Source organism: Kryptolebias marmoratus, linkage group LG17, assembly GCF_001649575.2.
Source record: "Kryptolebias marmoratus isolate JLee-2015 linkage group LG17, ASM164957v2, whole genome shotgun sequence".
NCBI classification, from domain to species: domain Eukaryota; kingdom Metazoa; phylum Chordata; class Actinopteri; order Cyprinodontiformes; family Rivulidae; genus Kryptolebias; species Kryptolebias marmoratus.
In genome coordinates, this window is record NC_051446.1 from 25,432,801 (window position 1) to 25,446,058 (window position 13,258).

Below are 13,258 nucleotides of genomic sequence, written 5' to 3' on the forward strand. Positions count from 1 at the left end.
CCACAATATCTCCTACTCTGTGCCGGTTTGTCGGGAAGAAGAGGCAGCTGAGCTGCAGGGAAAGCTTTATCTGGAGTAAAACGCTGCTTCTAACAGTCTGCAGACTGAAAACCATCATCAGTTCATTTCCTTCATCCTGGGTAAAGATGAACAAACAACAGATTCCTCAACATCTCTACAGTTCAGAAATATTTCTCCAAACTGTGCGACACAAAAACCAAGAAGAAACAAGAAAGGGTTTTAATTTCAGATTTATTTTATTTATGCATTTTTTTTAGTACATTCCTTTATTTAAACTCAGTTAAAATAGATGCTTTCTAGTGACCATATACTTGACAACAAAAAGTACCTGCAGTTTTACACAAATCAAACAAAGAATGAATGAAATGCTAAAACTGAAGACTTTTAATGAGTATAAAGGAACCAGCAATAACTTTGAACCATTAAAAGAAAGGTTAAATTGTCAAACCAGAACAAAACCAAACACATTCACTGTTTGCTATATTGTGAATTTAAGCAAATATCTGAACATTATAAATGTTTTTCCTTATATAATCCTACATATAACTACAACTAGAGTTCATGTGTTAGATGAGGTAACGTTTGTAAAACATGCAAACTTTCATGTGATAATCACACTGCAGAAACTCCACAGTAAGTCCGTTAAAATGCAGGAATACGTCTTAATATACATTTAAGTTGAATGTCAGTACAAACCATGGACTGTATTCGGTCCACATCTGTCTCTGGACTGCAGCAAATCAACTGGACCTTCTCGACCCAACATGCACAGATAAAACAGGTCTCGGTTGTAGAGTCTGCCTTCTTAATCTCTAAGGAAACAAGTGAATATGTAGTAAACTGACAAACAACTACACCATATATATACACAGACAGTTACACCCAAATACACCAGATACAATCATCTTATTACATCATGTTGTGAGAGAAAAGCAGATCAAGTTAAGACCCATGAATTGTACCATGCATAATAAGTTTCACAGTAACTTTAAGTGTCATGTTACGAGTCTTAATGCTGCTTCTATTTGAACTCTTCGAGCTCCAAGTCAGAACAATCAGCTCCACAAAGTCAAAACTCAGAAACTCAGACAGCTGCGGTTGTCTCAGTTTAGCAGTCACACGTGGTACTTTCCAGCCATGACTGACCGTGTTGCTGCAGTGATTGGACGCAGAGAAATCCATCGTTTTCAGCTTGTGTTGCTAATGGTAGTTAGCCTGGTCACTGAGCACAACCATTAAAAAGTCCTTCTGGCTTTCAGAGTTGCAGCTGGAACCTGATAAAGTCAGGTTTGACAGATCTGAGTTCTGACTTTCGAGGTAAATGGAACGCAGCGTTAGTTCCTATGCAGTGATTCTTTATTACGCCATGAAGAACAGTGATTTGCCTACAGCAACATGCATTTGTTATATAAGCAGTACTCATAGCTGATCATGTAGATACTATTAATAGGCAAGACCACTTACACTACAGACCAGACTTTGAGTCGTCAAAACCCAGTTGAGCCCTGAGCGCAGGAGGCCAGAACCTCGCTCTTTAGGATGGAGACCTGTTCAGTGGGTAGCCAAACCCAGATTAGAGTTGGTATCATAAAAAATGGCAACCCGTCATTGGACAGAGAGGCACATTATCCAGGCTACAGGCTTTTGCTAAGCATGAGACAACTATTATCCTGATTCTTTTGGGAAATCTTTCCCAGTTTTAAAAGGAACCACACATCACTACAATAAATTAACAAAAGGAACTCGTCATCCTGCAGGAGGGATAAACGGATCACAAGATTCTCTGACGCAACCTGCATGATCTGGATGTCTGAGAAACAGAAACAGGCTACAATCCTGCAGCCAAAAAACAAACCGATTCAGCCTCCACTGGTTTTAGATGGCCTGCTTTTACAAAATCCATGTCGTTAATGAGCAGTTTTCTTGAAAAAGACCATCAGCTCTGTGATTCCTATGTAAATCAGCCATCGGTCCTGATAGAAGCACCTAGCACAAGGATCATCAACACTATTGCCCAGGAACCGATGTCTTGCAGGGTTTAGATGTGTCCCTGCTCCAGCACACCTGAATCAGGTGGTTAAATTTCTGCATAAGCCTGTTGTTGACCCAATAATTGAAATCCGGGGCGTAGAAGCAGGTAAACGTCTAAAACACATAGAACAGTTGATCCAAAGGACCGGGATTGGTGACCACCGTCTTTGCCAGTCCAAAGAAAACATCCATTAGCTACAGCTCCAAATCTGATTGGTTGATCAAACCATTTATCTAAACTTATGTGACAATTTCTTTTAGGACAAAGACTAAGAATACAGTGGGAGGAGGAAATTCTGCCCAGAGACCACAAATAAAAGTTTCTGATGGGTTTTTTATCCCCCGAATCTAATGTATGACGTGCAGCGTTGACAAAGAACAGCGAAGCGTGTGGCGCCCCATTGCAAGTTTCAAACATTATCAATATTAAATTAACTTTTTTTTATTTTTCCTCATTTTTACATTTACTCAATGCCTTTTCTGAATGCTTTGAAAGCCCTGATGGTTCACTACTACCACAGGTAAATATTAGACTACATTAATGTATATTTAATTTAGTAGAAATTTAATGTAGAATAAAAGTTTTTGTTCCTAAATCTAGTTTTCAAAAGTATTTTTTAATGCATTTTTTTGAGCAAATCATATGTCAAAGAAATGTTGGTAAAAAACAAACAAACAAACAAAAACCCAAAAACAACAAACCTTAAAATCAAAATCAAAGACAGTCTGCAACTAATGCAGACATTTAATTAAATATTACTTGGTGCACATGTCGCTGAAGTTTAAAGATGTCGTAGCTAAAATATATATTTCTCAAAATGTACAACCCAAAGCGTTAAAGTAAGAACTTTGAAAGAATTAAAGAAAATGGTCTCTGACAATAATTTGCACGAAAATGATCATTTCTAATTGAAGACTTAAGTTGAGATCTGAGTCAAACCTAAATTAAACGAGTTAATCATCACTGTTCCACAAAGAAAGCATAGTGACTAAAAACACGATGACTGCTAGAAAATAAAACATCGTGAAGATCTTGTCAATTCTTTTAGCCATTTTGGTCCAGTAGCCTTCCTTCCTGTCGCTGAGGAGATTCTGTGTGCTCCTAATGTGTTCCAGCTCATCTAAGACCATTTTCAGAGTGACAAAGTCTTCAGTCAGCCGGTCTCTGCAGAGCTGTGAACCAGATCCATCAGACAGGTTACCAACAGGATTATTACACCTTACTGTTGAACATTTGGGTGAAAGTGGAACAGCTTTTACCTTTTTGACCTCAAACGGTGTTTCATCGGCCAACTTATCGTGGATGGATGCACAGAGACACAACCTTTTAGTTCCTGGAAATAAAAATCAGACTCAAAGAAAAGAAACCACAAATGAACACCTGTACTTGTGTTGCTGTAGAAAAGAGAAGCAAGGTTTTAAAAGCACTGGTTTCCTCTCAGAACTGACTGGGCTTTTCGACTTTTTGCTCTGGAATCTGGATTTATGATTATTTTTCTTCAGGACAGGCTGAGGGGTTAGGAAATAATCAAACAAGAGTTAGATTTTAGATATTTAACAACTGATTTAATTCTGTTCAAACTGGTTTCTGAAAGAAAACACGTCACCCAGAAATAAGGTGGATAAGATGATTTTAACTTTTTTGCTTTCAGAAGAATTCAGGATCCATATCCAGTCTAAGGTCTGGATGTGGATCTCTGCAGTGAGTTTCCAGATGAACTTTGCACTTATCTGGTGCTGGTTTTAATCTCACAAACAAGTGTTCCTTTGTCAGTATAACACATCTGCCTAAAGTGATTTGTTGAATCTGTGTTTATTCTCTCCACTGAAGCAGCTCTGGATGTTGGTTTTGTTCTGTTTAGTACCTCGTTTGTCGTCTGTCTCTTTCTCTTGTGATGAATTGTCTCTGTCGATCAGATTCATCACCAGAATCGTCTCCAGCACGCTGAGCAGCATCAGTGAGAAAATCCCAATGCAGAAGATGACTGAGGTGGAGACCAGCAGGTTCATTAATGTGAACGCTGAGTTAGATGAAGTCAACTGTTTGAGAAAAACACAACACGCTTCTTTTCTTACCTATAAGAGGAATTTTTTCAGATGAACCGGGAAGAATTTCATTCAGAAGAAGCTGCATCACCGTGACGGCGAGCAGGACAGTAATCTTGAAGCCGAGCTTCTCTCCTCCGGTGTCTGAAATCAGGAAGGAAGCCAAGTCCAGACACAAGAAGAAGAAGATGGGCAGCAGGAAGTTAGCGATGTAGAGAGTGGACCACCTCTTCATGGTGATCTGTGGAAATGATCAGGTTAATATGTCAAATCCGATTTTAATATTATTACAAAATATTCCACAACAAAAATAAAAGTACATGTATTTAATGACTTGATTGATAAACATGATATAAATAATCACGTGAGCAGCTTATTGTTTGAGTTCCAGCTGTTTCAGTGGTTTCGGTTCTGTGCAGCTGGTTTGACCTGGCCAAACTTTTAAAAACCACTACTGATTTTCAGAATCGTATTGTGGTCTGTGCTGATAATTTTGTGGCTAAAAAAAATAAACTGACCATTAAAAAAAATAGCTCAGTGCATTTTTAGAAATTGCAAACAGCTGCAGATGTGGGGGAAAATGCAGTTCACCAAATGTGGAAGAGAACTGCAGAGTTTAACTGTTGGCCAGGATCGTGTGTTAAGTTGTTCTGACCAAGAACTTCTCAGAATAATAAAATTTTATTGAGTGATAAGACAATTCCTGGGAAACAGTGTGTTTGTTTTGGATGGAGTATCTTTTGTTTGGGGCAAGATGACCCAGCTGTGTCCTTGGCTGGTTTCCTGTAAGTGACGTAGGATTTATGTAAACTTCTGACCAATCACGAACTGGTCAGAAGTATGCAATACACACCAATGTATTATGTCTGTTTGAATACGCCCAGTTTCAAAGCCACTGGGGGATCTTTTGTGGAATTTCTGATGATGATAAGTTGTGACAATGAAAAAGGTCCCCCGTGATCTGGCAAAAAGAGAGAAATAGTGTCACTTATTCATTTCTGTGTAAGAACTGCCTTTTAATCCTACACAGACAGACTTGTCAGAAAAGAAATGCATGTTTGGAAGGTGGAATGTGACAAATCTAAGCTGGGATCGACAGAAATGGAAACAAAAATGGAACTATGAAGTCTGACTTCTGGGTATAACCATGAGGTAGAAGGTCAGGTTCGACAATAAATATTCCCTTTAACAGATTTCTGAACGCCTTGTAAGCGCGCGGCCACAGATGCGTGTTTTCATCTCCATGTCCCAAACTAGAGGATTTTACAGTTTCTACAGGACTGAGGTTGTTTTGATCATTTTTGAGGGGTGTTATGTTATGTTGTATGATGTAAATGTGGTTCAGTTTCAATGTTCCTGGAATTAGGGATACTTACGGTGAAAACAAGTGTTGTTTGACTCTTTATGTTCTCAGTAGTTCCTTTCTTGACATCCATGCCTAAATACATCCACTCGAATTGTGTCTGGGGCTTCTTTTCATTCTGGCTTGCTGTTTCAGTGTGCTTGCTTTCGTCTGTATCACGGTCATCAGCAATCTTTAACTGATTATCTAGGGTTGGAAATAAAAAGAACTATTAGGTTTTATAACACCCACAATACAAACTGTTAGCATTTACAAATAAATTGTTTTCAGCTTCAATATTTCTGTCAGGATCTGTGTTATGAGTTGTTGTTTTTTTATCTACTGTGCTTGGTTTTCATGATTTACTTCTGTTCTTGTAATCATTGTGTTTGAGTTTGTTCTGTGTTTTATTGTAATGTTGTCTTGTTTTTGCTCCCTCTGCCATCTTTTACTCCCCCTCTGTAGTTTTCCTGTCTGACTGACCCGCTCACGTCACCTGTTCTCCATTACCTGTCAGTCCCTACTGACAGGTAGCCCATCTCCCACTTATCCTCAGTCTTTATATTCAGTCTCTGCCATCTCCTCTGCAGTGGTTCATTGTTGGTTTCATGTCACAGTCAGGTTCATCTCCTTGTGTCTCCCTGTGATCTCCCGAGTCGGTTTGCAGTACGTTTTTTCTGCCTTGTTTTGGCTCCTTTAATAAATTAAGTTTGATGTTCTGCCTTCATTCTGCCTTTCTGCCTCCTACATGACCTGACAATGTTGTTGCCATGGCACTATGCAGTCATGGTTTTCACATTTCAACCTGGAGAGACTCACACGAAGAGATAACGACAATTAGAGTGTTTTATTGGCTTGAGGTCTTTGGCACTCGGGCCCCGGCAGAAGACGAGTTTGCAGAGAACCGCTGTGAGCTTGAATGATCCAAGTAGGATGAGAGATTAGGGTAGTCAGGTTGAAATTGCGGCGAGCCTTCACGTGAAAATCATGGTAAATTCATGTTTTTTTCAGCGAGGGAACAAGCCCTTAACTGTTCTGTATCACAGATAAACAAAACTCACCATCGTACGACTGAGACTTGAAGGTGATGTTGCAGCTCTGGTTGTCAAAGGGGAATCGGTAAACGCGCATCTTACAGTTGGTGACCATCACCTCTTCGTTCAACCAGCTAACTGCACCATGGGACCAAATTGTAACATAAGGACTTGGAGGGTTTTTGCTCCTCTCTATCCTGCATGAAGACAAACATGTGCACAAAACTTTAGGCTTTGGATAGTTTCACACCTGTGACTCCTGCTTGATCTAATGAGCAGATCTTTTTGTGTCAGAACATGAATGTTGTGGTTTTTCTCAGAAATTATAGTTCTCCATCAGTTGCAAATTTAGTTGAATGTGCAGATATATATTTAGTGTAAGAGCATGCACATGCTTTTCTAACTTACTGTTCTGCAACGATTATATCTGGTTTCCACAGAGATTCAGCTGGAATGTTTACTTTAGAAATGTCACAGAATTCACTCTGATTCCACCGAATGTGGTGATTACTCCATCCCTGAACAGGAAGGTGAGGGGGGAGATATGTGGTTTAAAATGAAAACCTTCAGTGGATGAACAGGTAAGAACAGCTCTGTGTGTGTTTTAAAGAACTTACAATTTGAGTCCACATATGTAGAATCAAACTTTGATCTATCTCATTCTGTGGACAAAAAATAAGTTCAATCAGTCTGAAATCTGTTTTAGTTTTTGATAAAATGTCACTTTCTAATTTTAAAATGCAGAATGTTCCCATTCTTCGAGCATCACAAACTTGGGCATCAATAGATGTGACTCACCTTCCTTCTGTCAATGACTGATGTTGCAGTAGCAACAATCTTTCTGTAAGTTAACTGAATTTAACAAAAAATAAAAACTTACCACATCCAGGATAGTGTAGATCCCCACTTTGAGAAATACAACAACAGAGTTTTTGTGATGTTTCAGAGGACGGCCCATGGTGAGCTGATCTTTTTTGCTGGTCAGTTCCAGGGAGCTTAACAAATCTTGCTCAGTGCAGTTCTCTTCTGAAAAAATTAAGATTGTTTCAGAAAACAACCATTAATAAATACACTGTCTGCTCTGCTCTTGCTTTGTAAGTGTTTAAAACATTGACTTGTATACAGCAGTATAAAGTTTTTTGTTGTTTGTGTCCCAATACTCAGCAATTTATGAGCTAGAATGTCTTTTTCTCATCAGCTCTGCAGTGTTCTGCCAACACATTTATGTAAGAAGATGAAGGTGGTGAAAAGTGTCATCTTTCTTTATCATACAAGCTGTAAAACCTGAAGTCCTCAGTCAGTAACATAATATAGTCACCTTCTGAGATATGACTGACGACTTCTGGTTTTACAGCTTGTACGCAAATATTCATTATAATATTTTCAGAAAAAATAGCAAATTTAAAAGATGCCTTACACTTCAACAAGTGAAAAAGCATTGCATTGTTTTGTGCATTTTTGTTCCTGTTTGTATCGTTATAATTCTGAGTTTTGTGGGGGAAAAATGCAGTTTGCCAAATGTGGAGGAGAACTGTAGAGTTTAACTGTTTGCCAGGATCTTGTGTAAAGAGTGTTAAGTTGTTATTGCCAAGAACTTTCCAGAACAGTACTTAGGAAGGACATGTTAGAAGAGGGTGTTAATAATGATAAGACAATTCGTGGAAAACAGTGTGTTTGTTCTGGGTGAAGTATGTTCTGTTTGGGGCAAGATGACCCAGCCACCTGGGCTGGTTTCCTGTAAGTGATGTAGGAGTTATGTAAATTTTTGACCAATCCCGAACTGGTCATAAATATGCAATACACACCAATGTATTCTGTCTGTCTAAATACGCCCCAGTCTCAAAGATACTTTGGGATTTTCTGTGGTATTTCTGAAGATGATAAGTTGTGACAAATAAAAATCCCCCGTGTTCTGGCAAAAGAGAGAGATAGTGGTTGCTCATTCATTTCTGTGTAAGAACTGCCTTTAAATCCTACAAATTGGTGGCCCGTATGGGGAGATAAATTAAGGCAGCTCACTTCCAGGATGCAGTGTTCACCAGCTGTGTTGGCCCACACAGCTACAAAAAGAAAAAGAAAAGAGGTAAGAGATTTATTGATCTCTTTTCCAAGCATATTAGATAAAACACAGCTGCGTGTGACACCTCATTCTGAAAGGAGAGATGAGTGGAGTCAGAGTGAGGCTTCTGTTTCTCTTTTGGCCGAACATGTTTTTCTACGCGCGTAGAAGGACTGCTGAAACAGGACAAAGATTAGCCACTGGCTTCAAAATTGGCAGAGCAGTCTGTAAGTGTCCCATGTTGTGTATTTCACGGCTAAGTTCTAAGAGAACGCATAACAGTCGGGTGAGTCCGTGAGTGTCTCTGTTGTATATTGGAATCTCGTGTGTGTCAAAAGCAGCGCTGAAACCAGGTATTTATATATAATCATATTAATTACACATTTTCCTTCAGACATGGAGGATCAACAGTGTTTGTACAATCACAAAGTAGTGATTTAGAATACAAATAGCCGTTGAGTGAAAAACAGATGATGCATCATGGTCAAGCCAAAGAGTGCTTTGGACCACAGCAGCCAATGCTTTGCTCTTGGTGATAGAAGGCTTGGATCAGCTGCTGCCATGGAAACCCATACCATGAAGCTCTCTACTCTCTGTTCCTGAGCTGATCTGAAGACCAAGTGAAGTTTGGAGGTCTGTAGATGTTGACATTGGTGACCTCAGTGCTCCTCAGCATCCTCTGAGCCCACTCTGTGGTTTTACATAGCCGACCACTTCGCAGAAGAGTTGCTGTCGTTCCCAATCACTTCCACTTTGTTATAAAACCACTAACAGCTGACTGTGGAATACAGCAGAGAGGAAATTTCCCACCTGGACCTATTGCTCAGGTGGCATCCTATCACGGTTTCAAACTGGAATTCATTGAGCTCCTGAGAGCGACCCTTTTTTTCACAGATGGTTGTAAAAGCAGTCTGCATGCCTCAGTGCTTGATTTTATACACCTGTGGCCATGGAAGTGATTGGAACACCTGATTTCAGTGATTTGGATGGGGGAGGGAATACTTTTGCAAGTATAGTATACAATGAAGGCCCTGACAGTCTGCCACTGCTAAATACAAACATTTAGCTAACATCTGCAGGAACAACACTCACTGGCGTAAAACACGAAAGTTTAAAAAAATAAAAGCTGTGGCAAAAAGTCAGCTAACTAGTTAATTGATGCAGTTAGAGGGGTGGAGTTAAACAGGTAATTATTAAAACCTGAGCATTAAATTTAGACTCCCACACTCATATAAACACGTTTACTAATTTTAGTTTTTAAATGAGCAAAATTCTTTAAACATGTAACCAACATCAAGTTTTTAAACACAACACCAGAAGAACCAAGAAGTTCATAATAAAAGAAGTGGAAGGTTCAAAACTGGTCAAGAAAACCCAAAGTTTAAACTCTACCGATCTGCATTTTACCTGCTAAGTAGAAGAAACTCCTCCAAACAAAAAACAACTAGAATGAGATGTGTTTAAAGACTGTTATCTTCCAAACTGTGTAACAGATTTAAACATAGCTGAAATGTGAATCTTCAGGTTCTTCTGATGTAAAACCCAAAGGTTTTCAGCAAAAAGAAACAAATTGGTTGTGTTGTTTTTTTTAGTTTCACAGGGGACTGTATGTGACTCACATTAACCTAAAACTGAGACAGTTTAGTTCTGTTTTACCTAAATCTTCACAGGGTGGGACATTGCAGTACTCCCAGCGAGTTCTTGGGTTGGTGGTTAAACACCAGGGCTTCGTGTCATTATCAGGGTTTCTGCAAGAATTTCCTTCTAAACCTCTGAAAGAGCAGAAAACACAAAATTAAATAAGTTAAAAAAAATTTAAACTCAAATACTATAACAGCTTGATGATAGGTAAAAAAAACATTAAACATTTTGTTTGGGTTTACATTTGTTAGATAAAACATTTTATTTTTACTTATAAGCCGTATTAATATCTGTTTGTTCTTCCCTTTCAATTATAACTGGTTTTCCTTACCCGCAGGGGTAGTGACGTGGATAGTAGTTCGGCCACTTCCTGCATGTTTTACCAGACCAAGTCACAGAAATGGAGCCCCGATAGTTTAAACCCCTATCCATGAGGCAGGAGCTCCCATGGTCAATGGTGCGAGGCCCAGACTCTGAGAACAGAAGACCGATTGCAAAACTTAGAAGAAGAAATGTATTTGCTCTGTCTGCATTATGATCTTTTATTCTGCATCTGTTTTTCCATTAGTGGTTGATGTATGGGGATGAATTAGTCTCAATAAGGTCCTCAACTGCACAACAAGATCTGTATACAAACAAGATTCACAAATGAAGTTTGTTAAAAATAATGCATAATAAAGCTAGAAATTTTTAATTTCTAGCTTTATAAAAAGTCTCCTGTACAGAAGACAGTGATGAGATTATAATTTATTAAACCAAGAGTGACTGGTGTCTTAATCAGAGTTTAAGTTTCTAATAAATCTTATAAAACTTTAAACTAATATATCTTTGTTCTTAAATTATTCAAGAAGTATTGAATTGTGCTTTGAGCTTTGTGATAACATAAAATACTCAATATTAAGTTTGCTCAACTTTTATTTTAAGAGAGGATACCATCTACTTTTTGATGTAATCGACATGCAGTTTATTTTTCAGTGTCTGAGGAACTCATTTTATGAACATTTGATGAACAAAAACACGTGAACATAAATCAGATTGAAGCCTGTTTTATGAACCAGGTGTGATTGTGGCAACATTGACTTCCAGGAGTTGGAAGGCAGTCTTTATGTTCGCACCTGATTGGTCAATTCTGGGACGATAAAGGTGGGGGATATGACTTCATGGTGCATTCAAGTACACCTTGTAAAATCAATGATCAATACTAAAAAAAGCCATTGATGTAGACACATTTGACAATTTGTATGTGTAGCGTGGCCCTGCTTGTGGAGTTTCAAATGGGTCTCTGAAGGGGGTGGGGGGGTCCTGTTGTACAAAATATTCAAGAGTTTTACAATCAAGTATGAACATCTGCTGAATAGTATAAATATCTCCCTATAGATTCAGACATTATTTCTAAAGATATCATTGTGACCAAAGTTAATTGACCAGTTTGATAAATCTGTAAGAGGGGGGGTAAACAGACATTTCTCATCACTTGCTATGAGTATTTAGGGCTAAACAAGTAAGATTAAGTATGTTATTCACACCTGTGGAAATGTGTATAAAAGTTATAAAGCTTCAGAAGAATAAAAAAAACAAAAAACAAAACAATGAAATGTATTTTTTTACTGCAGAGAGGAATGTAGCAATAATCCCATTCTTTGGATGAGCTGGTTGTGTAGCACCATGGTCGGTAACGTCCATCTGCGTTTCTACAGTAGTTCTCCTCAAGAGAATGTTCTGCATAACTGCAGAGAGCATCAACAGAAAATACTAAATTTAGTTTAGATTTTAGAAAACCCAGTTGTGAGAGTAAGTTAATGAAATCCTTTGGATTTCTGAAATATTCCAGTCTTACTCTGTAGGGCTGTAATCGTGTCTGTGAGGTTCCTGGGAATCCCAGCGCTGACAGATGTAACCACGTTCGGTTGTGTTGCGATGTCCTCTGTAGTCCTCACCCTCACAGTTTAAACAGTCCTCTGGAGACATTTTAAACAAAGACAAATTAGACTTTAAATAATTCAGACTAAATAATTATTCTGAGCTTCCATCAAACTTATTTTTGTTCCCCACAAAGGCCTGTTTGTTTGCCTTTCTGGTCAGTTGGAACAGGCTCACATCAACTGGGGTGACGTTCTTGAAATAAATGTCCCTGAAGTTCTCAAAGCTCGAGTTTTCATCACAGGGTGTGGTCAGGGCTACACCTCAAGCTTTGACTTCTCACCACAAAACACTCAGATGTTATAACTCACCCTTAAAACATCTGATCTGCATTAAAACGCGAACATTTCTCACAGTCCGGTCCTCAACACCAGGCATCTTTTGGACCCAACAGGTCTGAAGGACTCTGATGGTTCTAAGGACTCTTAGTCCCACAGGGAGGGTTATAAGGCTCCACATGTTAGTGTTCACACTGCTTGGAGAATGCTGTGATTGTTGAAAGGTTGGGTGATGGTCAGTGCAGCTACATCTCTGCACACAACATTCACCAACAACATTTCAGAAAGCAACTAAAGGATTAAAGTTTATTCTGTCCAGTCTCTGTCTTTTTAATGAGTGAAATTGTGAGTGCAGGATCGAAACATGTCGTGTCAAACCCAAACTGTGGTGATTTGGCTTTTTCTGGGTTTTGTTTTAGTTCTCTGGTTTGTGTTTTGGTTTTGTTTTCTATTTTTAGTTATCTGGTTTTTGTTTTCTTCTTGGTTCTGTCCTCCTTGTGTTTGTGTTCTCATTTCCACTCTTCCCCAGTCATTCATTTGTCTGTTAGCCACGCCCATCTTCACCTGTCCCGAATAAGTAATCATTCCACCTGTTCCCACTCACCTCGTTATCCCCAGTCTTTAAAACCCGGTCATTTCTCTCCATACCTCGCTGGTCCATTGTCTAAGGTTTGTCTAATGTCTGTCGTTGTTTGCCTATTGTCTTTCCGTCTCTTCATGGTTCCGTTACTCTGTGCTTATGCTCCGTTTGTCTTTTTGTTTTGCTGCCACGTCAGCTGTTTGTTTTCATTTTGTTTATTTAGTTTAATAAATTAGTTTCCGTTCCCGTACAATGAGTCTGTGTTCTGGGTTCGCCTCCGTCTCCATCGTTCCTGACACAAACATT

General features: G+C 38.9%; 1 protein-coding gene and 1 long non-coding RNA gene across 2 annotated transcripts; both read right to left on the bottom strand.

Annotated features, from left to right (window-relative positions):
- Positions 1-2,761: 2,761 nt before the first annotated feature.
- Positions 2,762-4,333, bottom strand: LOC112451529 (5-hydroxytryptamine receptor 3A-like). Its single transcript, XM_025011091.2, has 4 exons — positions 4,129-4,333; positions 3,918-4,037; positions 3,313-3,386; positions 2,762-3,225 (listed from the first exon to the last, which is right to left on the bottom strand). The coding sequence occupies exons 1-4, from the start codon at positions 4,331-4,333 to the stop codon at positions 3,007-3,009; spliced, it is 618 nt and encodes a 205-aa protein (XP_024866859.2). The 3' UTR covers positions 2,762-3,006.
- Positions 4,334-5,480: 1,147 nt separating this feature from the next.
- LOC119617904 lies at positions 5,481-6,981 on the bottom strand. The gene is made up of 3 exons (XR_005234358.1): positions 6,883-6,981; positions 6,502-6,671; positions 5,481-5,647 (listed from the first exon to the last, which is right to left on the bottom strand). It is a non-coding gene; the product is annotated as an uncharacterized LOC119617904 (long non-coding RNA).
- Positions 6,982-13,258: the final 6,277 nt, after the last annotated feature.

What these genes read in the sequence shown, in the direction of transcription:
- LOC112451529 (XM_025011091.2), bottom strand. Translation starts at nt 4,333, where the DNA reads ATGAAGAGGTGGTCCACTCTCTACATCGCTAACTTCCTGCTGCCCATC. An exon ending in TGAAAAAATTCCTCTTATAG is followed by an intron (nt 4,038 to 4,128) that starts GTAAGAAAAGAA and finishes TCTCCACCTCAG; the next exon opens with TCATCTTCTGCATTGGGATT. An exon ending in CACCGTTTGAGGTCAAAAAG is followed by an intron (nt 3,226 to 3,312) that starts GTAAAAGCTGTT and finishes TCTGGTTCACAG; the next exon opens with CTCTGCAGAGACCGGCTGAC.